This window comes from Poecilia mexicana, unplaced genomic scaffold, assembly GCF_051168715.1.
Source record: "Poecilia mexicana isolate PSO_F unplaced genomic scaffold, ASM5116871v1 scaffold_8, whole genome shotgun sequence".
Lineage (NCBI taxonomy): Eukaryota > Metazoa > Chordata > Actinopteri > Cyprinodontiformes > Poeciliidae > Poecilia > Poecilia mexicana.
In genome coordinates, this window is record NW_028263377.1 from 9898983 (window position 1) to 9924104 (window position 25122).

The following is a 25122-nucleotide window of genomic DNA, read 5'->3' on the forward strand; positions in this document are numbered from 1 at the left end:
TTAGCAGCAGCTATCTTCACCTGATATTAAAATGTTTTTAATGGTGTGAAACGTGTATATGCGGCAAAAAGCAAAGTGGAACTACGCGTTTGCTGAGCTTAATATACCAGCTCCTTCTCAGTGAAACGCTGGTAAAAACGTTGTTAAAGGGTTAATAATACAGGAGCGACGACGGAGCTTTTAAAGAGACAGAGGCCCTCAAAGTCAGATGTCATATTTGATATATAGCGTGTAGGGATGTTCCGATCGGGGTTTTTTGCTGCCGATTCCGATACCGATCATCCATGAGGCCTATCTCAGAACCGGCGTCTTACTCCGCAAGCTCAAAGATTTCAATTATTTTTCGGGGTATTTGTTTAGCTTTCTGACCGTCATGCTAATCCGGGTGAGTGTTTGTACTTGTACTTTACCTGCCATCTGGCCGCTCCGGATGTCCTTTTTTTCCTGCATTGAGCCTCGAAAATACAGCCAAACGCCGTCAAGTGCTTGTCTTTTAAATGTCATGTTAGATTCGTTGTGTTGATGCATTTTGACGTGCTTCACCCCAGAGGTAATTTTCCGCCGCAAGCAAACATGTCTCAGAGCGTTATAGTTCCACACAACAGGATTCGTTGCAGCGCGCTTGCGCAGTGTGAAGGAAAGAGATGAGCTGCACACGCAGGCTGCGAAGTGAGAAAAATGTGATCGGTTTTGGTGATCAGCAGCAAGAGACCGTGATCGGGGATCACCGATCATACACTTTTTCACGGAAATCGGCCGATTATGATCGGTGGCTGATCGATCGGCACACCTCTAATACAGCATTTTTATAACTGAAATTGCACAATATTGCACAATGTGCTTGGAAGACATAATACTGCCCCGTTAAAATGAAAAAAAAAAAAACAAAAAAAAAACAAAAAAAAAAAAAACAGTACACATTTAATGTAATGTTTTATATAAAATAGAAAAAAACTAACTTTTTTCTATTACAGGCTTTTTTTCTCTATAAAAATTAATCTTTTTTTTGTTCAGTCCAATACAGCTGGAATATGACAGACTGAACTAGAAACAGTGATGAGACAGATGTCCAATGTGATCAGCTTTATTGGAAGTGGATGGAAAACAGTGCACTGATGTACGATTTCCGGGCAAAACCAGAAACCTCAAAACAGACGGAGAAGCGCTGGCACTTGTGTCGACACATTAAGGTGCTTGATGGAGGTTATGTTTCTTCAGTCAGACAAATCAAAGTAAAATGTGCAATAATTTAAAGCTGGGACTAAAGTCAAACGAGCTCAGTCTCATTTCCCAGTGATTCTTAAGGAGAAGCAGAGGACTGAAGATGAGTTTGTTTCGTTGAAACCTCGTACAGTACAACAGCCCTGGTGATGATCAACGAACATGCCAAGATTACCGGATGGTGATATGAACGGAATGAGTGTGAATGTAAAAAAAAAAAAAAAAAAGTTCATAACACTTTAAATATCAACAGAAAAATTTGTTCCAATATCAGAAGCAGCTTATTTTCTGTCACATCATGACAAAAAGAAAATCCTTGCACCATCAGCTAGCTGACCACCTTCTGGCATTAAGCAGCAAAAACTAAGCAATTAATCTGTTATATTTAAATAAATACGATGCTAATTACTGGAACTGAATTGCTTAGTTGTTTAACCAAGCAGCACCGCTGCCATGCATGCTCATAATGATTCATGTTACCAAGACAAAGTGCAGTTCTCCGTTTAAGTGAAAGCAAAAAAAGCAATGTTAAAAAAAAAAATCAATCATTTGAATTCCTCTCTCAGACCGCAACCCAACTTCCTCCATTATTATTATTGTTATTATTATTATAGTCACAGTTCTGATTACAGACGCTCTCAGTGAGTGCCAGCTGGAGACGTCCTTGAAGGAAGCAGGTCCAAGTGGAAAACCATTTGGACCCACCCATCGATATAATCTGCCTCAGAGGAAGGCCTAAGGCTCCCTCTGTTTGCGTAAACGGCAAACGGGCTGCTGCATCTGCCACGCCTTCACAGAGCTGCAGCTGAAAGGTCGCCCGGAAACAGACGTAAACTGATGGGGGTCAAAAGGGGCGGCGGGGCTAGCTGATGATGCGGCTGATGGACTGCAAGGAGGGGAACTCCTCGCTTTCGGTGATGTGCAGGGTCTTGTGGGAGTTGAAGTCTTTTGGGGCCAGAACCTGTCGGCAGGTGGGGCACACCTGGCAGTCCAGCTCGGCCGCCGTGTTGGCCGGCGTGGCGGGCGTCTGCCAGGCGTTCTTCTTGTTCTTGTTCTTCTTCCCCCCACTGGCGCCGGACTGCTTCTCCAGCGCCTTGCAGTCGGCGTGGGCGGTCAGCAGCTCCTGCTGCTTCCCGGTGTCCGGCAGCAGGACCAGCAGCTCGTTGAAGATGCTGTTGAAGTTGTCGCCCAGCAGGTCCTTGCAGCTGCGGTGGTACTGGGCCGCCGAGATCACGCTCTGGAAGCGGAGAGGAGACGGTTACAGAAAACAGGGAAGCAGTCAGGTGAGGGTTTTTTTTTTAACTTACGAACCTGCAAAAATGCAAAAATATTGTCAAGTATTTTTCCTTTAGTTTCTAGTTTCTTAGTCCACTTAAATTAAAAATAAAACTAACTTACAGGTAACTTTTCAGCAAGATTCAGGAGATTGTTTAAGGTAAATAATTATTTAATATTGATGAAAAAGTTCAGGTTCCACTGGTCAAGTCATTTCACTTATATAATCTATTGAGTACAAAATGGCGAAGGCGCCGACGTTACCTGTCTAAACTGAGCCGAATAGTTTTTGAACTGGTTGAAACTGGACTCGTCGTGGTGGAGATATTTTTTAATGGACTTGATGAGCTCCAGGTTTCTCTGCTGGAAGTCGTCCGGCACCAAATAGCCATTAGTCGGCATTTTTTGGGGTCTGAAAGAAGAAGGATAAAACAAGACAATAAAACAGAAAGCAATTCTGAGGATTTTCAATTATGAAACTGAAGAAGACGAGTTTAATGGTTTTTATTGACTTTCTGGTAGGCTAAAAAAAAATATTTTTGCATGAATATCTTTTGTCAGCATGGACAGCTGCAACTTGCATACAAGTGCAACCTATATATAGGCCTGCCACAATAAATTTTGCTGAGCGATTAATTGTCAAAACAATGATTGCGATAAACGACAATATTGTCTCAAGACCTTTTGACACTGATTTAATGGAAATAACTAATAATGCATGCTATTTCCTGTCATAGATAGATACACTTTATTTTCAAAAGGACACATAACACTGGAACTGATAAACTAAACAAAACCAAAAACAAAAATAAAATGGAGTCTCAGTCTCAATTAAAAAAAACGTACTTAAATAAAAACTAAACAACATAAAGCCAAAGTGAAAATAAATACTGCATTCAACCAAGAGTGCAGATTATGAAGTCTGTATACTATATTGGCCTTCAGTAATCACTAGATTTAAATAGAGAAGACGGGCACATCCAACTACCTAATGCAGTAGTTCACACTGCACGATTTTTTGCCCCCATTTTCTTAGATCGTTGGCTGATCTAAGATTCTCGCTGGTGATTTCGTAACCGATCATCCTGCAGTGTGTGGTGGGTTACGGTGGATCGTCGTGGCCGATCTGATCTAAATCAGGGGTTTTCCTGACTGGGAGCTTAACGCTGAATGTGACAGGTAGCCAATCAGAAAGCGTGGATTCTCCTCCGTGATTTCTGAGGGGAAATTACGAGGGGAAACCCAGAAATGATATGTGGGAACAACAATAATATTTAACATTTCAGACAAAGAATATAGAAATGACAAGGGGAGGAACTGGAGCCAAATTGCTACCGCAGTTGATGAACCCAGCAAGTTTTCAGCTGTTCTTCGTTAACGTGACATAAATAGATTACAATGATTTTCATTCAGTCAGGAGTTTAGCTGACTCTAGCCACATGCATCACAGGTAGATTCTAGTAAAGCATTGATTAATGTCTTGTTTTAAAATTAGTTAACTGGACTTGTAGCCATTATTTTGTGCCCATGTGGCTGGACACCACATGGCACTACGAACCCGATCGAACCGTTATACCTAGGATTTCTGTCGGCTCATGTGTGGTCTCAGGTTTTGAAAATAAGCCGACAACTCATGTAGCGTGCGCTGGACATTACACTAAGGAAATAGGAAGGGAGGGTCAGTGGAGAGCACCGGAGTTGAGCCTTTTTTCATTCAGTGTCATCAAGAGAAAGAAAAAACGGCAGGAAGAGACGATAAAGCTGATAATTAAAATGAGATCGATAGGTTTAATTTATCGTGCGATTCATTGATTTTTTTTACAGTTAGCGGGTGCAGCATATATTCAGGTGTGCTCGATGGTCCAGATATTACAGTAATCGATATTCCTAACAGCTACTCACAGACTGACTGCGGGCTCCACCACGTTGCTGTTGAGGGGGATTCCTGTGAAGCCCGGCGGCGGCTTCGGGGCTGAGCTTCCCAGTCCGGGCGGAGGCATCACCGGGGGTGGGCTCGGTGCTGTGGCTTTCACCGGGAAGGAGGTCTTGAAACCTGTAGCATAAACACAGATTACAGTCGCAGCTCTTCGAACCACCTGAGGAGATGGCATCAGATCTGAAGCGTCCAGGTAGTTTAAGCAGCCTACCGATGTTTTATGGTGTTCGGTCAGATGTTGACGTCCGTCATCAAAACAGAGGCGTGCTTACCTATTCTACGCCGACACCAAGTACTCGCATTTATTCACGTTCAATAGTTAACCAGGACCAAACTGTGTGGATACAGCTGTAATCCACAACATGCTCCAAATGTTACTCATCAGAGCAGAACAAGCCTTCTGTTGGTTTTATACCTTTAGGCGACGCTTCCAGCTGTTTTGACTGATAACCCTGACTGCACTGTGACTGCATGCAAACACACAATGTCAAGATCAAACACTGGGCTACTTCATAGCCCAATGACAGATGAACAACTTGCTTCAGAGCCGCCTGATTTATGAGGTTTGACTGATGAATGAAAAAGATTATGAAGAGCACAGAGGTTTCACCCTCTAGACTTGCAGTTTTATCACTTTGATTATCCAAACTTTCATTTTAAAAAATCCCTTTAGTTGCCGTTTCGGTACACAAAAATTAAGATTCAAGACAAAATGACACAAATATATACACTGACTGAATGGATGGATGATAAAACAATAACGCATGTTGAAAAGGGTGAATGGTGCTGCATTGTCATCGACCTCAAAATTGAGCAAACTGGAACTACAAAAATAAATCTTCTTGATGCAAGAAGAACACGTGTTTGATAAAACAGTTTCTGCAGTTGGATGACGTGTTTTTATTGGCTGTATCAAAACTAGTGTATTCCGCAAAACTACGATGGAAACACTTGTCGCATTACTCGAGTAATTTGATCAACAGTCGGATGTTACAGACGGTGGAAAAGATGATGACAGGAACCGGCAGGAGGACTACAGCGCAGCATGTTTGTAATGGAAACACACCTACTGTTGTTTTGGATTTTGCTCTTTAAGAACACTGCACACATTTGAGAATGAAATAAAGGTTTAACATCAGTTTGACGATAATTTGATATTAAGACACCCCAGTATACGAGACGTACTTGAATGCATCAAAAAAGTCTGGTCAGAGAAACCATTACGGCGGTATAGACTGATTGATTTTTGTTTATTCCTCGCAAATCCATTAAAACTCTTTTAAATGTTTCACGTTTTTCTGCATGTCAACCACAAACTTTATTGTATTTTGGTGGGATTTGCTCTGGTACACCAAAGCTGAAGATATTTGTGAAGCATAAGAGAGAAAAAAAAAAAACACTGGTTTTTAAAAGTTCTTAGCCCTGCATCTAGCCGCATCCATCTTCCTGTTGTCAACTGAAGGAAAGCATCCCCACAGCATGATGCTGCTACCACCATGTTGCTCAATATGGGTGAGTTTTCTGCCACACAAGGCATTTGGAATGTCAAAAATTTTAACGTTGCTGTCAATTTTGCTTCTTTGATTAACGCTCTCATTTGCCAACCAGTCATTTAAAATAGACGGCCGTGTCTTGGTACATTTTAAGATCCTCACACATTAAATTGTTGAACCTAACCCTGATTTATGAAGCTGCTTTATGTCAGTAATGATGGAATTCACTCATACTTTGACTCGGTGGACGAATAAAACCTATTTTTAAAAACTCCAATTACTCTAATGTTCTTTGATTGGTTCGTCTGAGTTGCATCAACGCTGGACTCGTTTTGGTGGCCTTTTCTGTTTTTTAGTGACCTTTTAATATTTAGAAACTGTATAGTCGTTTAGGATTATATATTACCGCTATCAGTAATTCAGATTTTAAATCTCACTTTGTCTGAAACCAACGGATAAATTAAAATAAAACACAATTTAAATCCAGATAACATGAATTGAAGTTTATAGTTGCTTATTCTGCAGACAGAAGACTTTAACTAGGCAACTAAGTTTCACCTGGAGGAGGTTTCTTGGTCATGAGAGCAGGGAATTCCTCCTCTGGCTCCGGCGCCGGAACCACGACAGGCGGCGTTATTACCCTCGGAGAATCTCTGCAAACTGCCGATGTCGCATCAGTGGGACCACTGGCTGACATGCTGGTTGCCGTGACGGCGCTGGACAGTGATTTGCTCCAGGTTTTCTCGGGGACGTTTTCCTTCTGCGCAGCCGTTTCCACGGAGATCGCGTTCACTGGCGCCGCAGTGTCCGAAACGGCGGGCGCCGACGCGGAGGAGGCAGCCAAGTTCTTCTGCTTCTTCTTCTTGCCGGCTTTGGAGAAGGGGAGGTCCAGGTTGGGGGGCGGATTTGCGGAGGACGGGATCGCGGAGGGTTTGTTGTTGGCTCCATTGATGGTGAGCAGGGAAGAGATGTCCAGCATGGTGGGCACCGAGCGGAACTCCTGCTGGGTCATTCCGCTGCTGCCGTCGTCGTCGTCAGACAGAGAGGGAGGCGTCGCCTTTTCTCTTTCCCCGACTTTCTTCTTCTTGCGGGAGGATGACGAGTTTGAAGAAGAGAGGAGCTGAGGCCCTGAGGGAGCGGCTGAGAGAGGAGGCGGAGCTCTAGAAGGAGGAGGAAGCTGAGGGTTCGGTTTGGCCACAGGGGTGCTGTTGGACCACGCCGAGTTGGCGCTCGCCGCGGGTTTGGGAAGCCGAACTTTGGGCACCAGAGCAGGGAAGTCCTCCTCTTGGAAGGAGGAGTTCTTTTTCGGCTGTCCAGAATAAGCAGGGGTCATCGGGGAGGAAACCGCAGTGCTGGAAAGACTCGGGAACTCCTCTTCCTTCAGCGCTGCAGCAGCAGGTGCTGCCGGACCCGGCTTCGCGCTGGAGGGAGGAGAACACACGGGAGACATTTCAGCACAACTGACTATCATGAGATGATGACTTCATTTGGTGAGATGAGGATTACATTGGTGCTACGGCGGAGGCTCCTAAAGCGGGGAAGTCATCTTCGTCTCCTGGATTAGAGCTCTTCATTGTTTTTACTGTTAAAAAAAACAAAAAAAACAAAACATTGAAGACAAAGTTGGTAATCTGAAGAAGAAGATAAAGTTACTGTGATTTTATTTTTATACCTGGAGGCTTGTTGCTTGGTTTGATCGGTCCAGTCATGTGTCTGGGCTCTTCAGGTTCTATTCTCTCTGTCCTCTCGTCTCTACAGTGTTTTGAAGTGTTCCTCTCTTGCATCGCAGGTCGCTCTGTTTGCCTTTGTGTCACCGGTCGCTCTGTTTGCCTTTGTGTCACCGGTCGCTCTGTTTGCCTTTGCGTCATCGGTCGCTCCATCTGCCTTAGCATGGCGGCCCGCTCCGTCTGCCTCTGCATCGCCATCGATGCTCTTAAAGCTGCTTCGACCTGCCTGTCCTCTTCTTCTCTTTCCCTGCACAGATAAGACGAACAGCTTATAAATGGAGCTTTGGAGGTGAAATGTGAAGAGAGGATAGGCTGAGTGCAGCAGGACTCAACTAGGAATGCAAGTTATCAATTAATGAACTAAAGTTGGCTGACTAAAGATTAATTTATAAGTTGCCATATTCTTAAAACCTGAGTTGTCAAGAAAAAGAGGATCAACTGTCTGCACAACATGAGAAAAAGGGATACATTTTTCATAATATGCTGAATTAAATAAAAACACATTAAATTTCAACATTATTTGTGTCTGCTGTATTAAATACTGACTGAATAAACTGTAAATTGTAGTTCTCAAATTATTAAGCTTAGACATAATTATAAAATACAACAAACCATGAATCTCTTAGGTTGCCAAATAGAAAACCAAATGATTAAAAGAATAAAATATTTGAAACCCTTAATTCCCCCTTAACAGAGAGGCATTCATACAGAAGTACCGTATGTGGTTGCTTTTGAAGGAATATTAAAACTTGGCTCCATGAAGTGCATTAACTCACGACAGCCCTCAGAATCAACACTTACTAAGGTGAAACTAAAGGAGTTTTTCCGAGTGTTAATATTTCAAAACAAAACCGCGTAAAAGTGCATTTTGCATCTCATGTCGGACTCTGGACCGTTTCTCTTTCCCGGTTTGGAATGGCCGGCCGCCATATTTGTTTTTACATCCCAGAGATGTAAAAACCTTCAAGATGACCAGCGGCGCCCTCTTCTGGATGGCGGCCAAACTACAACACTAAGTTCTGTAAGCGGAAGTTATTAGTTTATCGAGTGCAACAAATTTTATTATAAAGTATTTTCATCCCTAGACTCAACTGAATAAAAAATTAAAATAAAACTTAAAAAAATAAATAAATTAACACAAGTACATACAAAAAGGAAAAGATTAAGGCACATACGATACTTACCTTATGACACTCAGACTGTGTTAATTAAAAGCCAATGGAGAGGAAAGTGTGTTTTTAAACAAAAAAGTATATTTTCATCTGATTTAAGACCAATCAATGGTATGTAACGTTGATGCAGTTCAGACAAATAAGGGGTGAGATCATTAAGAGATTTAAAAAAGAAAAAATAATAATAATAATTAAAAAAAACATTCAAAACTGAACTGGAAGCCTGTAAAAACCCCCACCAAAACTGGAGGTATGTGTTCTTGTTTGTTATTGCTCGCTAAAAGTCATGTAGCAGCATTTTGTACCATCTGGAGAGGGAAGTCAACTCAACGTTATTTCAACATTATTTGTGTCTGCTGTATTAAATACTGACTGAATAAACTGTAAATTGTAGTTCTCAAATTATTAAGCTTAGACATATCTCAAATCAAAAGAGAGTTGCAGTTCTGCTTTACTCCTATTACACACTGATTTGTGTTGGTATATCATATGAAATGCTGGTAAGACGCAGCACAATATGTAATATGATCCAAGTTTGTGGTTGACATTTGCTGAAGTTCAAGGGAACTTTCAATGGATCCCAGGGCCGATCATGCAAACTCACCGGGAGTACCTCCAGCTCTTCTGGCCCATCTGCAGTCTACCCCGTCCTCCTCGATTATGCCGCGTTTCCTCATAGTCCTCGCCTCCAACCATGCCTAAAGAAGAACACGACTATTCAAGCTCACTGCCTCAGGAACGTCTTTTTAGCTCGACAAGACCACAATGACCCACCGTCGTTCCTCCTCTGCTGCCTCGGAGCGTAGTTGAACTGCAGGTCGATGTGGCGGTTCTGCCGGGCCTCTGCTCGGTTCTTGCTGTGCGCCGCAGCCTTGTGGGCCTTATAGTCGATCTCGGAGCGGAACGCGTGCGTGAACTGCTCCGTGGCGCAGCGTCCTTCCTCGCACAGGTAGTGGCTCTCTCTGAAGTGCTCGCTTAGATACCGGTAATCACTGAGGACAGACGGGTCAGTAAGAAACTCAAGCAGGAATGCGATGAAACACATGCGTCACGGGTGGATTTTCATTCTTCTGCGGACACCTGTAGTATTCCTGCGAGCCGTCCGCGTCGCAGAAATGGCAGAAGTAATGGTCCCTCCGCAGGTGCTTGAGCAGCTCGTCATTGTCAAGGTAACGCTCGTCGCAGAACTTGCAGAGCGGGTGTCCTCGGTGACTCGTGTCGTCCGGATCGCCGTGCGCTCTGTGCCGCGCCAGTTCCTTACGGTTATACCACTTCCGTTCATAAGAGAAGATCTGGAGAGGCGGCAGGTTTTCAGAACACGGTTCACTTTTTAATATATTTGATCTCTGGGTAAACTTTTCACGACCAACAACAGAGCTATACTACAGCCACTTGATCTGATTTTACAACAGAAATACTGGATTTCTCTGGATCAGGGAGGAGCTCACATACCTTGAGATGTTTTGAGCAGAGCTTGCAACAGAAAAGCTCATGCTGCTTCCTCATGTGCTGCTCCAGCTCCTCAAATCTGGAGAAAACTTTAGGCTCAGGACATCGGACGCACTCCGACAGCAGCAGACGCCTGATTATAAACATAAAAACACAGCAAGAAAAAGCGAACTTAAACTCTGAATCCACAGCTTGAAAACTCGTCGCCACCTTGTGACCACAGAGTCACCAGCTGCAATATTACAGCCACTTACAAGAATGCATGGGACATAAACCAGCTTCTTCATCACATCAAGCTTTTAGTCCCTCTGGACATCAGGTATTTCTAACATTCCAATAAGAGTTGTGAAAAAACAGTTTCATCTCATAAACCGTTGTAAAAAGTTTTGTTTGTAATTTTTAGCCACAGTTTAGTTTTATTCAGTCAAATGAGGGTCAGTCTATAGTCTGTTATTATTTCAGCTGCAGCTCCAGTTAGACCCGCAGCTGCATTTTGCACAGACTATATTTGTGTGCACGCTCTGCAAAACTGTGCAATAGGCCGTGCCCATTATTTAGTTGATCCAATGACTCAACCTCTTCCAGTTACATTTACGGTGAAATGGAAACTGTCGATGTTGCTTCGTGTCTATCTGTGTCATGTGACCTGACTGCAGAAAGAGAAAGCCCTTGATTTAGAAGGAAGTGCTCAACAGAGAGCAGCTGAAACACTAGTCTTGAAATATTATGACATTCAAAACTAAATTCTAAGATTATGAAGTATTTTATGGTACACATGCTAATCCAAGCCTTGACATTCAGCAAACTGATCTGCATATAAACATAACCAGCAGAAGCATTACACGAGTTAATGCTCGTTTTGCCTATAATTTAAATATTTCCAGTGAGAGCAAAACCAGAGTCAAATTTCTAGTTTGTGTGCACAAACCTGCCAAACACAGCTGATTCTAACATGGACACTTTAGAGAACAAAGATTTTCTGCTACATTTTCTGAGTTAACAACCAACAGTTTTACATGCACAAAAAAGAGAAAATTGGTTATTCAAGTAAGAAATGTTGATAGCTTGTCTGTTATGCATGTATACAGATGTGCTAACTATCCAGATACTACTATAAAAGAAACAGCTTTTTTCTGTGGGAGAAACTAAAACATCAGTGAAGCCGTTTTCTCCCTCCCACTCCCGCAATCAATTATCCCAGTTAGTCAGGATATATACAGCTACTTTTTCAATATCTTAGTTGCTAAATTATCAGGCATGCAAAACCCTGGTATCTTGTGTTTTAAAGCATTATAATAACCCCAAGGCATTAAAAACAATAAGAGCAGAGTCTTTCCATACCTGTACTGAGAGTGGGTCATTTCGTCAACGAAATATATGTCGTATCTCTTCTCAAAGGGAAACTGCTGATAAGGCAGAGCCTGAAAGGTCTTCAGCTTTTTAACAAACACCACCTGGAAGAGCATGATAGGAAGGGTTAAACTAATGACACCCAAAAAGTTACATTTTATTTTAAAAACAAAAGAAAAAAAGCTGTTTAAGCTTTAAACTAAAAACTTAATATTCATGATGCTACCAATATGGAAGATAATTGATTTAAAAAAAAATTCTGAGGTGAACTGCAGCCAGGACATATTCATTTTAAAATGTACAATTTTTCAAGAAAACACCAACTTTCTGGTAACAGAGAAGCTACCAGGTTGAATCACACAGAGAGAGTTAGGAGACAGCGATGAGTTAATTTCCTTTTACAAAATTTCAGCACTTCCATATTCATGATTATGTCTATATCCTGACTAAATCCAGACATCCTAAATCAGGTTTCACACCTTTGCAGACTCAACTTTTAGAGATTTCCCAGTAAGTGGATGTTCTGTCATGATTATCTATGTTTTCTAGAAACTGGGAAGGAATACAAACCAGAGTTTGTAGTCCAACCTTATGATAAAGGACATACTTGTTTATATTTTACATTTTTAAAGTTAAATCAAGTTACACATCATGAAATACAAATTGTTTAACATCACCTTTTGATTAGATTTAATGCCTTTATATTGTTTAGTGATTTATTTGATGTGTAAACTGGTGTTTAGCTTTTTAAAATTGTTTTAGGCTGTTTATCGTTTTTCTACTTTTTTAGGTTCCCAGTCACCCCAAAAGAATGTTACAATACCCTGAACCCTCATATCTACTGATATTGTCCATTTAAAGCATCTCTGTGTAGAATAAAGCTGCAGTTTGAACCTAACATCACCATGTGTTGAAATCTCTCACGTTTCCTAACATTTGTCCAAAATGTAAATGTTTACTAGCAGGGCATTAGTAATTAGCAAGTTAATTACAATATTAGTGATGTGATACTAAATTAAGACATTGCTACCAATATTAGATTACATTTTTAGCATGTTTTCATTCATTGATAAACACTGAAGCCAATCTGTTATGTAACAGTACCTAACTTGATAAACCAACACATACTGCTGTGCTGATGTTAGCATTACCTGCTTTGCTCGGCGAGTGACAGCTACTAAACGTAATTTAAGCACAATAAAGCTACACTATATCATTTCCTGTCGCAGTTATACCTATTGTAAATTCCCTTAAGATACTATTACACGGAAGCAGCTTTTAATACTTAGGGAGGCTAAAATGACGTTGAGGCCTAGCTAGCTCCAGCCCCGGGCCAGAGTAGTAGAGTAATCCCCACCTTGTCCAGCTCCTCGCGGCAAACGGCGCAGTACTTCTGGTCGCAGAGTACCCTCATCTTGGTGGAGCAGCGGTAGCACACCGGGTGATCGCATTTACCCAAAGCGAAGATGTCGATGTCCTGGCAGCACAAGACGCATGTCTTCTCAGACTCCTTTACGGTTGTTGAGTTCATGTTGATGGTAAAAAGGGAGCTAAAGCTTAGAACTGTTTGGGAGCGTCTCGGCAGTGAAGTGCTTACGTAACGACGAAAGTGTGAAGTACTGCCGGTTATAGCGTCACGTAACGGTTGGAGTGCCACAGATCTATATAGTATATGGATGGGCCGAGGTCAGGACCACAGCACGCTCGTTGCGCCTTTCTCAGATGTGGCATCTGCGCATGCTGTCATGGCTGATCCACGTGTTGTGGTCTGGTGTTCACCGGCACGGTTGGACTTCCGTAAAAACCTTTCACACGCCTCAGTGAGTGTTCTGGAAAACGTTCGGACTCTGCGAGACTACCGGGACAACAGTAACCTGAAGCTAGATATGAACCCAACTAATATAGTACCTTTATAATTTTGTCGACCCCTTAAAGCACACTATTTTGAACAGTTAACGTTTGACAATTTTCTTTTACGCTGCTGAGATTTCTAAACACAGGATAATTTAAAAAATAACTGTTTTGTGTTGTTCTTCAAACTCTGTGATTCCACGAGACATGTCCGAGATCAAGAAGACTCCACGCTTACAAGATGCATCCATCCATTTTCTGTACACCCTTGTCCCTTAGTGGGGTCGGGAGGGTTGCTGGTGCCTATCTCCGTACAGAAAGACCCCAGGCCAGGAATCAAACCCAGAAACTTCTTGCTGCAAGGCAACAGCTCTACCAACTGCACCACTGTGCAGCCCCAGATGCACTACATACATATTTATATTACATCATATAAAGGAAAGGGGTATGGAAAAGAAGCACTACAGTATGTTTATTTATGATTATTGATGAAAATGATCAAATCTGTAATCAGTCCACCAGGTGGCAGGAAAAATCTTTGGTTCATTTTCAAAAACTGCTGTTTACATTGAGTGAAATATATCTTTAATTGTATCTATTGTCTAAAGCTATTCATTGCTTCTAAGGTTTTCAAAGGCCAGTGACTGTGAAGCAGTCTACTTTCTGAAGGTATTTTAAAGATTCTTTCATTTTTATTCCTTATAATAGATTGGGAATATCCTTTATTATCACACTATGGAGAAATTGTATGGGTTTATCAGCAGCATTATTTGAATTACAGCATAATGTACCATTAGACAGAGATAGCGATGGATAATAAGTTTATTCAAAATTACAATAAATGCTTAAACGTGAACTAACTTCTTTAAAATTATATCATGCTCTTTAAGCTGTTCATAGTTTTTCACACTGAATGTCACATTTTCTTTCAATTTGCTCTATAGTAGCCAGAACTGTCAGGCAGCTCTTCCTTTGCCTCAAAAATATTTTAAGGTTTTAATTTGGACTTTGATAGCTTTCCCACACATTTTGTATGAAGTTCTTGTACCTGATCAAAATAGCATATTGCTCAATGTATTTTTGAAAGTGTTACCCTGTTAATTTTGATCAGATGAACAGTTTCCACAATGAGAAATAGTATAGAAAATAAGAGAAAAATCTGAGGGAATATGAATAGTTTTAGAGAAATATGTGTCCAATTTCTAGACCTCCTGATGTTTGTAAATTACTTTGATTTTCACATTTTAAACCTTTAAAAAAAGTATTTGGATGCAGTTGAAGTCTCAGATTATTCAGAGGGGATTATGAACATAACTGTCAACATAATCCTTGTCTAAATATCAAAAGATACTGAAGAAATGGTTAATAAAGTTTCAACAAACATCAGATGTAGACAAAAAAGACAAAAAAATATTCCTCCTTCCTGAAAATTGTTATTGCTTTTACGAAGTCGGTATCAAAGTTTAGGTTTAATGAGAGCTGCTGTACGAATTCATAAACCACATAGACAATCAACCTTAAAATCTGAAGTGAACCAGTTTACGTTTACTGTAGGATCACCAATGGCAATACCTCATTTCCCTGTCTCTGATCTTTATTTCTACATTATCAATTTGACGATGAAAAGTCAGTAAGACTGAAAACCAATTACCTAAAGCAGGAAATCTTAAGACAAAAACAGAAGTGTTGTTGGTTCTTCTATCTTTTCCTCTGTCTCCTTTAGCCTCTTTTAACTTCTTACACACACACGCTGCAGTTTACATAACCATCTGTATGCGTGTCTGCTGGCAGTCATACATAAACAGACTGAAAGTGATTAGACTACCCTTTAGAGAGGGAACAGATTGCAGAGAAGAATAAAAAGCTAAACTCGTGCTGCAAACCTTGCCTCACTTGGTTTCATCCTTAAGGTGAGCTAAGTGTGGCCCCAGCGCTGGACGGTGAATGTAACTCTGTATCTGATCCATTTATGTGACGTGTGGCTTGTAACATTTGATCATTTTCTGGCATTAAAACCTGCTTTTATATACAACCAAATCTCATTATTTCTCAAGGTAATTTACACTCAAGGGTTCTGGTCGGGTCCTGAAACTGGTTAACGAACCTGATGGAGCACAGAAACGAAATGAATGAACTCCAACATTAGAAAATCACCATAAAATATCAGTAGTGGTTTATCATTTGTTTAGTGAAATAATCTTAAAAATGAGGTCCAGTCCGGTCATCATCACAGCGCGTTTCTGTTGTTAAGTGTCCAGGGTTGCATTTCTGGTTGCTGGTTAGCGTCTCTTGTAGTGGCCGCTGCTCAGTCCCATAACTCTGAAGGTGCTGCTGGCAATCTTCTCATAGAGAAGGAACATGAGGGCAGCAGTCAGGACGGTCTGCAGAAGCTTGGCCTCCAGGCCTTTGAACAGACCCGACACGCCGTGTTTCCTGCAGCAGAGAAGTAGGTTGAAAACGGGACTGAAGACTGATGATGACCGTTTAACAGAGAACTAAACAACAAAAGGCTTGTTATCGATATAAAATATTGTGAAAAAAAACCCATTTCTTCTAGTTGTAGCACACAAAAATGTTTCAAATGAGTCAATTATTTATTGATTTAATTTCAACATTCACAGAATAAAATAAAAAAAAATTAATGAAGATGGAATGTATTTGGGCTGCAATTCATGACTGACACAACAGTCTGGTAGACTGCTAGCGAACAATTACGGTGCTTTGCAAAATCGTTGAAACTTCTTAAACTTTTGCATATTTTGTGTGGTGCTACAATATAAATAGAAAAATGTTCTTATCTCCTTTTACACTGACACCCCTAAATCATATCCAGTGCAACCAATTTGAATCAACAGATCAAGTGAGATCATCTGCTGACTGGAAAAGTATTAGTCGTGCTCAAAACAAATTTGGTCCTTATTGAAGAGTGGCAAATAGAAAGTTACCACGGGAAGGATTATAATCTCTTCAAGTGAAAAAAAACGAAAGGAGACATAAATTCCTGCTTCCTATAAATCGTAACCTTGAAGTGCTTAAAAACCAGTTCTGGACTGGTTGTTCCACCCTTTTTCACTTTTCCTGAGAAATTCCTGGTAATTCCCTTGCAAGTTCACACATGTGCTCCATCTCAAAATAATGCAACAAGCCATAACATTAATTCTTCATTCTGAAACGATTTCAAAGTAATCATCGTAGATGTGCGCTGTTTGTGAAAACTCACCTGGCTCTGTTCACCAGTAGACCCTGGAGGGTCTGCAGGCTGGACAGCAGCGTCGACTTTTCTGTCGGTGTGTTGACCTGACCGAACTGTCGTTAGGGAAAGTATGGAGAAAACATACAGTTGGAGCCAAAATGTCCTCCAGTTCTTTTGATGAAGTAATGATGGATATAAAAGTGAGACCCACCCTGAGGACGGACTGCATTGTCTGCAGTGGGTACGTAACAATGGTGGCGACAGCTTTGGCGACCGCCCCGATGATGAAGGCCTCCAGAGACGAAAGCTTAGAGGGTAAGGAAGAAAAGATCGGTCGCATTTTTTTTCTTTATTACCAAGCCTCTTATCTCTAGATAACGTGAGAATCCTGCTACCACCTTCTAAGCTCACCTCCCTGGAAGCCCCTCTCCTCAGCTGCCTCTTCAGACCTTCGTAAACCATGAACTGAATGGCTGGGTTGAGCACCAGCAGCAGGGATGGGAAGGTGCCGTTCCAGAGGGCGCCAACACCTTCTTTACGGACGATCTGCTTAAACGCATCTGCGGAAGTCATAGAGAAGGTTACGCCAAATGGTGCTTCGCAAAAATATTTATGTCCCTTCAACTTTCTCCGCATGTTACAACCGTAAACATCAATGCTGTTTCGAAGCATTTAATGTGGTGGACCGATACAAAGTAGTAATGTGGGTAATTGGGAAGTGAAAATACATTTTTGTTTTACACATATAAATGTAAAAATTATAACGTACATTTCAAGAAAAAGAAGGTGCGCTGGTCAGACTAGACAAAAAGAAAAAATAATAATAATGTTTTGGGGGTTTATACAAACTTACTGCACATCATTCTTGGCACATACAGTGAAATATGGTGTGGGGACAGAAAAAAATTCAAGGTGTGTCTAAAAGTATGTTTGTGCAAAAGCATACCAAACTTAATTTTTTTATTTATACAGAATAAAAGCACATTAAATCTTAACAAAATACACTAAAGTTTGTGGTAGTAATTGAACAAAGATCTGAAAAAGCTCAAGAATACAACTGATTCTCCATGGAAATGTGAACTCAAAGCAAATCCCTTTACCCAGGATACCAGAGTAGTTTGTGGGCCGGATGTCTGAATTGTGAAACTTGGAGCCTTGGAGCTTCAGCCGGGTATTGACCACCCACAGAGGAGTGGTCAGTAGGACGTTTATAACACCTGGAAAACATATCGATAAAAAATTATAAAGCTAACCTCACTGTCTGTTTGTAGACTTACTCATACACAAGAAAGCTTTCTGTGATACAGAAGGAGATTGGTTTACCTGCAACAATGCCTACAATGAGGTCAGTGCTGGGGGTTGACTGCCTGCTCTTCAGCCAGCTGGCCTTCATCCAGTGGAAGCAGTAGAAATAGACAAAGTTGGAGCAGCAAAGACTACAGATGACAGGGAACCATCCTCTGTAGGGAGCTAGTCTGCAGAGAGGCAGCAGAAATGCCGTTTCATTTCTCTCATAATTCAGCTGTGATTTGTTAAAATCATTTCACTCACAGTCCTTCTTCTTTCACAATGTCAGCCAGAATAGCAGGTGTGGATTTGGCCTTCCTGTTTTCATCCACTGAACTCAAAGAAATTTTTTTTTGTCAATATCTAGCATTTAAACTGCGTCTGCAAAGGAAACTACACGTCCACGTCTTACCTTGAAGACGTAACCTGGCAGTATCCAAAGGGAAGAATACTGTCATCGCAGTCACGCTTCCCTAAAACGGACCGAAGTCATTCAACACAAGACTGACCCTTGTACGACAACACCGAACTCAGCTAAGAAATTTACAAATTTAAAGCGACGCAAATTTCTATAGCACAACACCAACTCAAAAGTCAAAGACATAATAATATCTACATATTTATCAAATTAACTTTTATTCGGCTGGGTCAGATGTCACTATAGGTAACTGACAAGAAAGCTTCTTTCATAGTAAATGAAAGAAGCAGTGAAAGTGAAGCTAACTTACCACGGCTCCTGACACAGCATGAACCAAACTCTCATAGGAGAAAACCTCGGCGGTCATTTTCAGCTGTCCTCTTACTCCAAGCTGCTCAAATGATGATAACCTCCTTCTGTTTCACCGCTAAACAGCTGTCAACACGCTCAGCTATCCAACGGCTCGCTGTTTTCCTTTTTTTCTTCACACTTCCTCGAAGCTGCGGCTCACAGAACGGGGTTATGGGTACTGTAGTTCCATGCCCGATTTCAATGCTCAGTATTTAATTTGGACAGTTTATAAATATGCATTTCTCACTGTGTAATATGTATAACTTCCTTTGCAGTGACTACTTTTTGTTTTCATTTCCCAAAGTACTCCTCGCTCAGTGTTTATCTGTTTAATTATACAAATTTTATGCCATTTGTTACCAGTAACTTTATGCTTCTTGTTTTCCTTTGTCAAGTCCTTTTCTGTTTTTACGTCTTTAGCTCAAAGTCATGCAGAATTAACAATTATTGCGGTGAGTTTTTCTCACTCAGTAAAGGTGCTCCTGACCCCAAGCTACTTTGTTTTGAAATATGTCACTCCAGGACAACAGCAATAACTTTGTATTCACAGAAAATAGAACCAGTGGTTCCTCTTCACTGCTGCCACTTGCTTGCTCAGGCTTAGGAATTGCTGCAAAGTCAACAACTAAATGCAAATAGTTGGGTAAATTTAGATGGGACAACTGTGAAATGTAACGAACTGTGTATTACCATTAAGATTGGACTGGACTGTATGTAAATGGATCTGACTAAATCATTGGATAGGAATGGAATTAACTACATTCAATAAAACTGTTTACAAACTGGACTTGTAAAATGTCTTGAGAGGATATTTTTGGTGAATTCACAGTAAACTGGAAAAAATGAAAACAGCCTGACACTGCAAGTGTTTTCACGACAACCACATCAGCAACTTCTTTAGGCATTTATTGTGATTCAATACAATATTCAAATGCTTGTTTAGACGTTGGTAACTGCTTCATACAATCTTGTTTCTTCTTGGGCAGCTTCTGCAAAGAAACTTTACAGTTGCTGGTATGTTTAGCCTGAATGTATTCATAATGTGCAGGTTTCAGGTTTTCTCAAACATGAGAGCAACCAAGACGGGTGTTAATCATTTTTTAATAGACACAGGACTTCTAACAACAGTAGGGTTTTAGTTGGGATTTACGTAACAAGATACATTACATGACAACAAACATGAGTCAAGGAAACATCTGTGATTTTAAACCTCCATGACCGGAGCAGCAACCAAAACGCATTTACAAGAAAGGAGTGTTTTTAAAAAAAAGAAATTGTTGAACATAAAAGTGAAATAAAAACTTCTTTTAAAAGGGACGTTATGATCATGAGGGAAGGCACTTTATTTTCGGCTGCAGTGAGGTAATTAATTTACTATGACTTGATGGTTGACCTGACAAAGATTTGAGAATGATTATTTTAAGTGCATAAAATATCCTTTGACATGATTTCTAACGACACTTATTAATGTTTCATGCTCTTCTAAGCACTGTGTGTGGTCCCTCACTTTTTTAAGCATGCTCAACCTGCTTTTTTTTTGTGTAAATACATTAAACCAAAACAACAAGAACCCATCAGTCTCCGGCCCATTCACTCAGCCACTCCTGACAAACCCTCCTCTGCTCCTCGCTCTCCCCAGTCCTGTGTTGCTTGCTTTGCTTCCTTTTCTCCCCCTCGCTTCTCGCCACCTCTCGTTCCTTCTCCTTCGTCTTGCTGTGCTCCAAAACGGCCTCGACAGTGGCCTCCAGTGTCCGTAGTGAGCGTTGCGGGACCCACTTGGGGTCGACCGTTGGGATGAAGGGGTCTCCGGCAGTGACGAGAAGTTGCTGAGGCTCCAGGGGAATTCGGAGGAGATAGGCATGCAGCATCATGCGATACGGAGAGTCGTCTGCTCCCAAGCTGTAGGTGAAGTCTCCGACGATGGGGTGGCCGATGGCGCTGCAGTGGACCCTCAGCTGGTGGGTTCGACCTGAAAAAACAAAGGTCATAGCAAACAGTCAGAGAGGAAGTTTCTTTATCAAAGAATTTTCTTGAAATACTCGAGGTGAAAGATTTCTGCTGCAACCCATCAAGTTGCTTTTTCAAACTGCAACGACTTCATTTGAATTTAACCCACAATCATTGTTTTATCAATATTAATTTAGCTCTTTTGATTTTGTCTCAAACTTCAAAGTATTTAATGAAAATTTTAGGCAAAAACAAAAATAAATTAGTGCAAAGTTATGAACTTTTCAAACTTTTTACCAACCCCCCCCCCCCAAAAATAACAACAACAAAAAAAACACACACTTGTATTCAGCCTCCCTAAATCAATACCAAACCTACGGGATGTATTTTAAGGTGTCGGAGTAAAAACCACTGAAAGAGAATGCACCACACATTTTAATATTTTTAAACAATGTGTCCTTTTTGCTTCACCTCAAAATTACACATTGTTTTATGTTGGTCTATCACATGAAATGCCAATAATATACACTGATTTGTTGGATTGTGACAAAATGCAAAAAGATAAAAAAAAGACTACTTTTGCAAGGCTTTGTAAATGAAAGAAAAGAAAAGAAATAAGATCAGGTACCAGTGAGCGGCTGCAGCAGAACCTTAGTGACCGGGTCACCGTCATACACCCCGTACTCCAACACTATCAGCTCAGTTTGGGAAGGCTTTGGATTCTCACAACCTGTTGAGTGAACATGAGAAAGTGCTGTAAACCTTTTAAAGCTAGCTGCTGTCCGTACATTTCATGCAAGCTGATTTCAAACCTGTACCTTCAGTTCCTTCGATGCACATCATATGCGTTTTTCCCTCCATGGAGTTCTTGCCGACAGCGAAGTCCAGAGTTCGTGTCTCATTTTCCACCCACCCACGAAGCTGAAAAAGAAACTCACTGAGACAAAAGGGAAGGAGTAGCAGACAGCAACGTTTGTGGGCCGAGCTCTGAAGCCACAACATCCAGAGAGAAAACATGATTCTTCAATAACTTTTAGATCATTGTCTGTATAATCTTCTTTTTTTTTCAATTTATGTATAATATTATCTATCAAGTAAATCTTATGTGAATTAAAACTAACAACCACTTTGATGGGAGGAGGTGACATTATCTTTAAATATGCTACATTTGGTTTTCATCAGTAAAATGTCTGTGATACATTTTGTGGGGGAAAGAAAAAGAAAAGAAAATTTTAACTTTACCCTACACTCCTACCAGGAAGGACGAGTGGTTTTGTTTAAGTTTCATGTTGAAGAAAACATAGCTTGATAAAACTTACAAATAGTTAATAGCTGCTGCATTATCAGACTCAGTGATAAAAGGGCTTGGTGTTGCTATACTTCATGAATGGTCGGACTATATTTCAAAATTCTGATATTTCCCTAATTAGCAATAAACCAACAACAGAACAGAGTTTGGAAATACGTTTTTTTTTGTTTCTTACCAAAGACAAGTAGGCCTTAGTGACAGTGCGGTCCTTAAAGCAGCGGTAAGCCCTTCCGGCAGCAGCTTTATTAAGAGCGACACAAAGAGCTCCGCTGGTGGAAAAATCCAACTGGTGACAAAATCTGTTGGAAGAAATAAAAGCTAAAATAATGCAACTATTTATGAGGCGTAACGAAACTGGATGCATGAATTAATGTGGTTGCTAACCTGAACCCATAGTACGTGCTGGGGTCTGCCAAATGGGGGAAGTGATGGAGAAGCTGCAGCTGCACGGTCTGCTTTTCGTACCACATCTTGCTGTCTATACGGATATCCCAGTGTTTGTCCACAACGATGTATTCGTCGCTCTGGTACAACACACGCAGGCTCTCAATGCTGGCTGGCTCCGAACTCATCCTGCGCAGCTGTCAGTCAATCCAGCCCCGCAGAGACTGGATCGGGACTTCTGACCCAAAGGAGAATAGAAAAAAACAAACAAACAACAACAACAAAAAACAAAACAAACAAACAAACAAAAAAACAACAAGAAAACATATTGAGTAATTACAGTTTCACTTAGAGTTAATACCAGGTTTTTAATTTCTGGCTGCATTAACACTTTGCCTCCATATCAGTCAAAACTCATGTAACAGCAGTCTGAAAGTCGAGTTAATAGAGCAGTACTCAATAAAATGTTTATCCTTTCATTGTGAGCAACTCTTTAATAAATGAATAAGAATGTTTTTAGCTGCGTTAAACCACCATTATACTGTAAAAAGTAAGAGCATAGTGGTGTGGTTTACGAATTCCAAACAAATAAATACATTTCAATGGCACCACCAAGATGCAGTGAAGTTTTAGTTAGCATGTTATTAGCGCTGTTGTTTCACCTTTAAATTATTAAACAATTCACAGTTATAAAGCACGCTCAATACGGACATTTGTCCGGCAATGAAACACGTTGTTACATCGCTTTAAATAATTATTTACCTTACGTCCTATTGAGGTTAAATGTGAGGAGCTTATTTCCAAAACATGTAAACAAAACCACGTCTCATGGATCACTTGTGCGCAGGCGCGTGTTCTTCTTTTCTCGTTTTTGTTAGTCCGTCGGGATTATGTCGCCACCTTCAGGTTATGTAGCCCAATGACAGTCATGTTAAAAATTACAACAAAAAAAAGAAAAAAAAGAGAGAGCGGAAGATAGTGCGAATCGCTCTATTTTATCATTTCTGTGGATCTACACAGAAATGATAAAATAGAATAGTTACTGTCTCCACCTTTGTTTAATAAATAAAATAAATAATGAACATGGAATTAGAATAACATATTATGCAATTCAACCGTCTCCTGTTGTTTTAATTGTTTTGGGAGGTTTGTTCAACAAAAAAAAGGAAGAAAAAAAGAATAAAGCAATTAATCACATCATCAGTATTGTTTCGTATTTACAAATTCATTTGACATATTTTTTTATATTCTGATACTTTAATCTGACATACTTTTCTGTTTGTCCTTAGAATATTGATTATTTTACTTTTATATTTGATAGATCTAATTTTTTAAAGCATGTTGCTGTCCTATCCTGATCCAGAACTGTTACTTTCAATTACTGGCCAGTTTTTGTCTTTTCAAGTCCAAAATAAAGTGGAAGTGTTATATGCTACATTAATGTAATGTTCTTTGTAAAGGACTTCCCAAATCTGCATTTGTAAATTAGTTTTCAAAGCATTTCAAGTGTTTCCTATTCATTTGCTCTTAATTTAAATAACCTATTTTTTTTCCATAGATACAAACATGAATCCCAAAAACTAGTAAATAGTCAGTGACATCAATGGTCAGTAACCTGCTTTTCTAAACTACCTTTCATATTATATTTGTGAATATAGTGTTAATTAGTGGAGCAGAGTGAGTTGTTCATATACCTGGCCTGGTTAGTGCTGGTGGATTTTCCGTCATTTTAGGTTTCAGTAAATCAATGTTATAATTATAACAGATTAACTAAACCGCTTTGTTGATTCTTGGCTCAGTATTTCTGCCCAGTGTCCTCTCTGCAGGTGGTCGCCTATAGATAAATAAAGTTCACGTGATCTCAGTCCTAGTCATAGTGTGAATGACCTCACAAGAGATTAAACACCTGGAAATAATCCGCAGACAGTTGGGACTGTTTGCACTAAAACCCATATGTGTCTGTGAGTTTAGTTGTTTTTTTTTTTTACGTAAGCTCTCAGGAAAAATATAATTCCAATGTCAAGCGATGACCTCACATGGTCCAAAGCTCATGGCAGATTGTTCTGAATCACCAGAGAATATCCAGCACACTCCACCTGCGGGTAATCCCATCACGCTGCAGGTATGGGTCTGTTTCTCCAGCTAAGATGATTAACAGTTATTATATAAGCCATATTTCATAACTCAGTTTGGTTTCCTGTGTGTTGTGTGTGTACATTCATCAGAGCTGAGTTCCTTGTCATCGGTGTTTCGTCTGTCGTTGCGTAATGTTTCACCGCCGCGCTCGTCAGGAGGATGCACCTGCAGCAAAGCTTTGCACTCGCAGAAACAAAGAGCTGCATGTGACTCGGCAGGCCTACGTCAACCCTAGAAATCACAAAAGTTTCAGTTAGATGACAGACGAAGAGGAGAAGATGACAGGCGTCGCACCGTACCAATTCAATCCGCTTACAGAGGATGTAGTTCAGTTCTACCTCAGTCCTTAATGGGATATTCAAGTTGAGCAAATCTCAGACACCAACTGGAACTGGATCAACTTTTTGTGAGAGATTTTCTCTGTGTTTTTTGTTACCTTGCTGTCTAAGGAGAGTCCTGGATGCTGTTGGTGTTGCAGACTCTTTGCCAGCTAAACCAACACACTTCATTTTTGCTTCACTCTTTGGATCCAGGACTTGCTGGATGAATCTTTTGATGCAGCTTTGTAAATAAGGCGTGCCTTTGTAAAGGGTTCACCATGCCTAAGTCATTCCTGCAGGCTC

At 40.6% G+C, this 25122-nt stretch overlaps 3 protein-coding genes across 5 annotated transcripts; all 3 read right to left on the bottom strand.

The window, feature by feature from the left end:
• Nucleotides 1–1068: 1068 nt before the first annotated feature.
• znf598 (zinc finger protein 598) lies at nucleotides 1069–13373 on the bottom strand. The gene is made up of 12 exons (XM_014982639.2): nucleotides 12981–13373; nucleotides 11615–11727; nucleotides 10277–10406; nucleotides 9905–10116; nucleotides 9599–9816; nucleotides 9429–9522; nucleotides 7598–7899; nucleotides 7432–7507; nucleotides 6484–7346; nucleotides 4399–4549; nucleotides 2761–2908; nucleotides 1069–2458 (listed from the first exon to the last, which is right to left on the bottom strand). Exons 1-12 carry the CDS (start codon nucleotides 13152–13154, stop codon nucleotides 2084–2086), a joined length of 2856 nt encoding a protein of 951 aa, XP_014838125.2. The 5' UTR covers nucleotides 13155–13373; the 3' UTR covers nucleotides 1069–2083.
• Nucleotides 13374–14278: 905 nt separating this feature from the next.
• Nucleotides 14279–18871, bottom strand: slc25a17 (solute carrier family 25 member 17). 2 transcript variants are annotated; one of them, XM_088008224.1, is made up of 9 exons: nucleotides 18683–18871; nucleotides 18367–18380; nucleotides 18219–18285; nucleotides 17991–18142; nucleotides 17768–17884; nucleotides 17079–17227; nucleotides 16879–16974; nucleotides 16695–16780; nucleotides 14279–15907 (listed from the first exon to the last, which is right to left on the bottom strand). In XM_088008224.1, exons 1-9 carry the CDS (start codon nucleotides 18715–18717, stop codon nucleotides 15754–15756), a joined length of 870 nt encoding a protein of 289 aa, XP_087864350.1. In that variant the 5' UTR covers nucleotides 18718–18871; the 3' UTR covers nucleotides 14279–15753. The 2 variants fall into 2 exon arrangements, with proteins under 2 accessions (XP_087864350.1, XP_014838129.2); XM_014982643.2 differs by having other exon boundaries at nucleotides 18367–18427.
• Nucleotides 18872–19805: 934 nt separating this feature from the next.
• On the bottom strand, nucleotides 19806–24011 carry rpusd1 (RNA pseudouridine synthase domain containing 1). 2 transcript variants are annotated; one of them, XM_014982648.2, is made up of 6 exons: nucleotides 23126–24011; nucleotides 22364–22598; nucleotides 22155–22278; nucleotides 21489–21591; nucleotides 21299–21400; nucleotides 19806–20692 (listed from the first exon to the last, which is right to left on the bottom strand). In XM_014982648.2, exons 2-6 carry the CDS (start codon nucleotides 22549–22551, stop codon nucleotides 20298–20300), a joined length of 912 nt encoding a protein of 303 aa, XP_014838134.1. In that variant the 5' UTR covers nucleotides 22552–22598; nucleotides 23126–24011; the 3' UTR covers nucleotides 19806–20297. The 2 variants fall into 2 exon arrangements, with proteins under 2 accessions (XP_014838134.1, XP_014838132.1); XM_014982646.2 differs by having other exon boundaries at nucleotides 22364–22601; nucleotides 23126–24006.
• Nucleotides 24012–25122: the final 1111 nt, after the last annotated feature.

Coding starts and splice junctions, on each gene's coding strand:
- rpusd1 (XM_014982648.2), bottom strand. CDS start 22,551: ATGAGTTCGGAGCCAGCCAGCATTGAGAGCCTGCGTGTGTTGTACCAG. Junction 22,279..22,363: donor AGCACGTACTATGGGTTCAG/GTTAGCAACCAC, acceptor TTCTTCCAACAG/ATTTTGTCACCAGTTGGATT. Junction 20,693..21,298: donor TCTGCTGCAGCCGCTCACTG/GTACCTGATCTT, acceptor TTGTTTTTTCAG/GTCGAACCCACCAGCTGAGG.
- slc25a17 (XM_014982643.2), bottom strand. CDS start 18,739: ATGACCGCCGAGGTTTTCTCCTATGAGAGTTTGGTTCATGCTGTGTCA. Junction 17,885..17,990: donor CATTGTAGGCATTGTTGCAG/GTAAACCAATCT, acceptor TATGTTTTCCAG/GTGTTATAAACGTCCTACTG. Junction 17,228..17,767: donor AAACTACTCTGGTATCCTGG/GTAAAGGGATTT, acceptor TGACTTCCGCAG/ATGCGTTTAAGCAGATCGTC.
- znf598 (XM_014982639.2), bottom strand. CDS start 13,154: ATGAACTCAACAACCGTAAAGGAGTCTGAGAAGACATGCGTCTTGTGC. Junction 7,900..9,428: donor AAGAGCTGGAGGTACTCCCG/GTGAGTTTGCAT, acceptor TTATCTGTGCAG/GGAAAGAGAAGAAGAGGACA. Junction 7,508..7,597: donor ACCAAGCAACAAGCCTCCAG/GTATAAAAATAA, acceptor TTTTTTTAACAG/TAAAAACAATGAAGAGCTCT.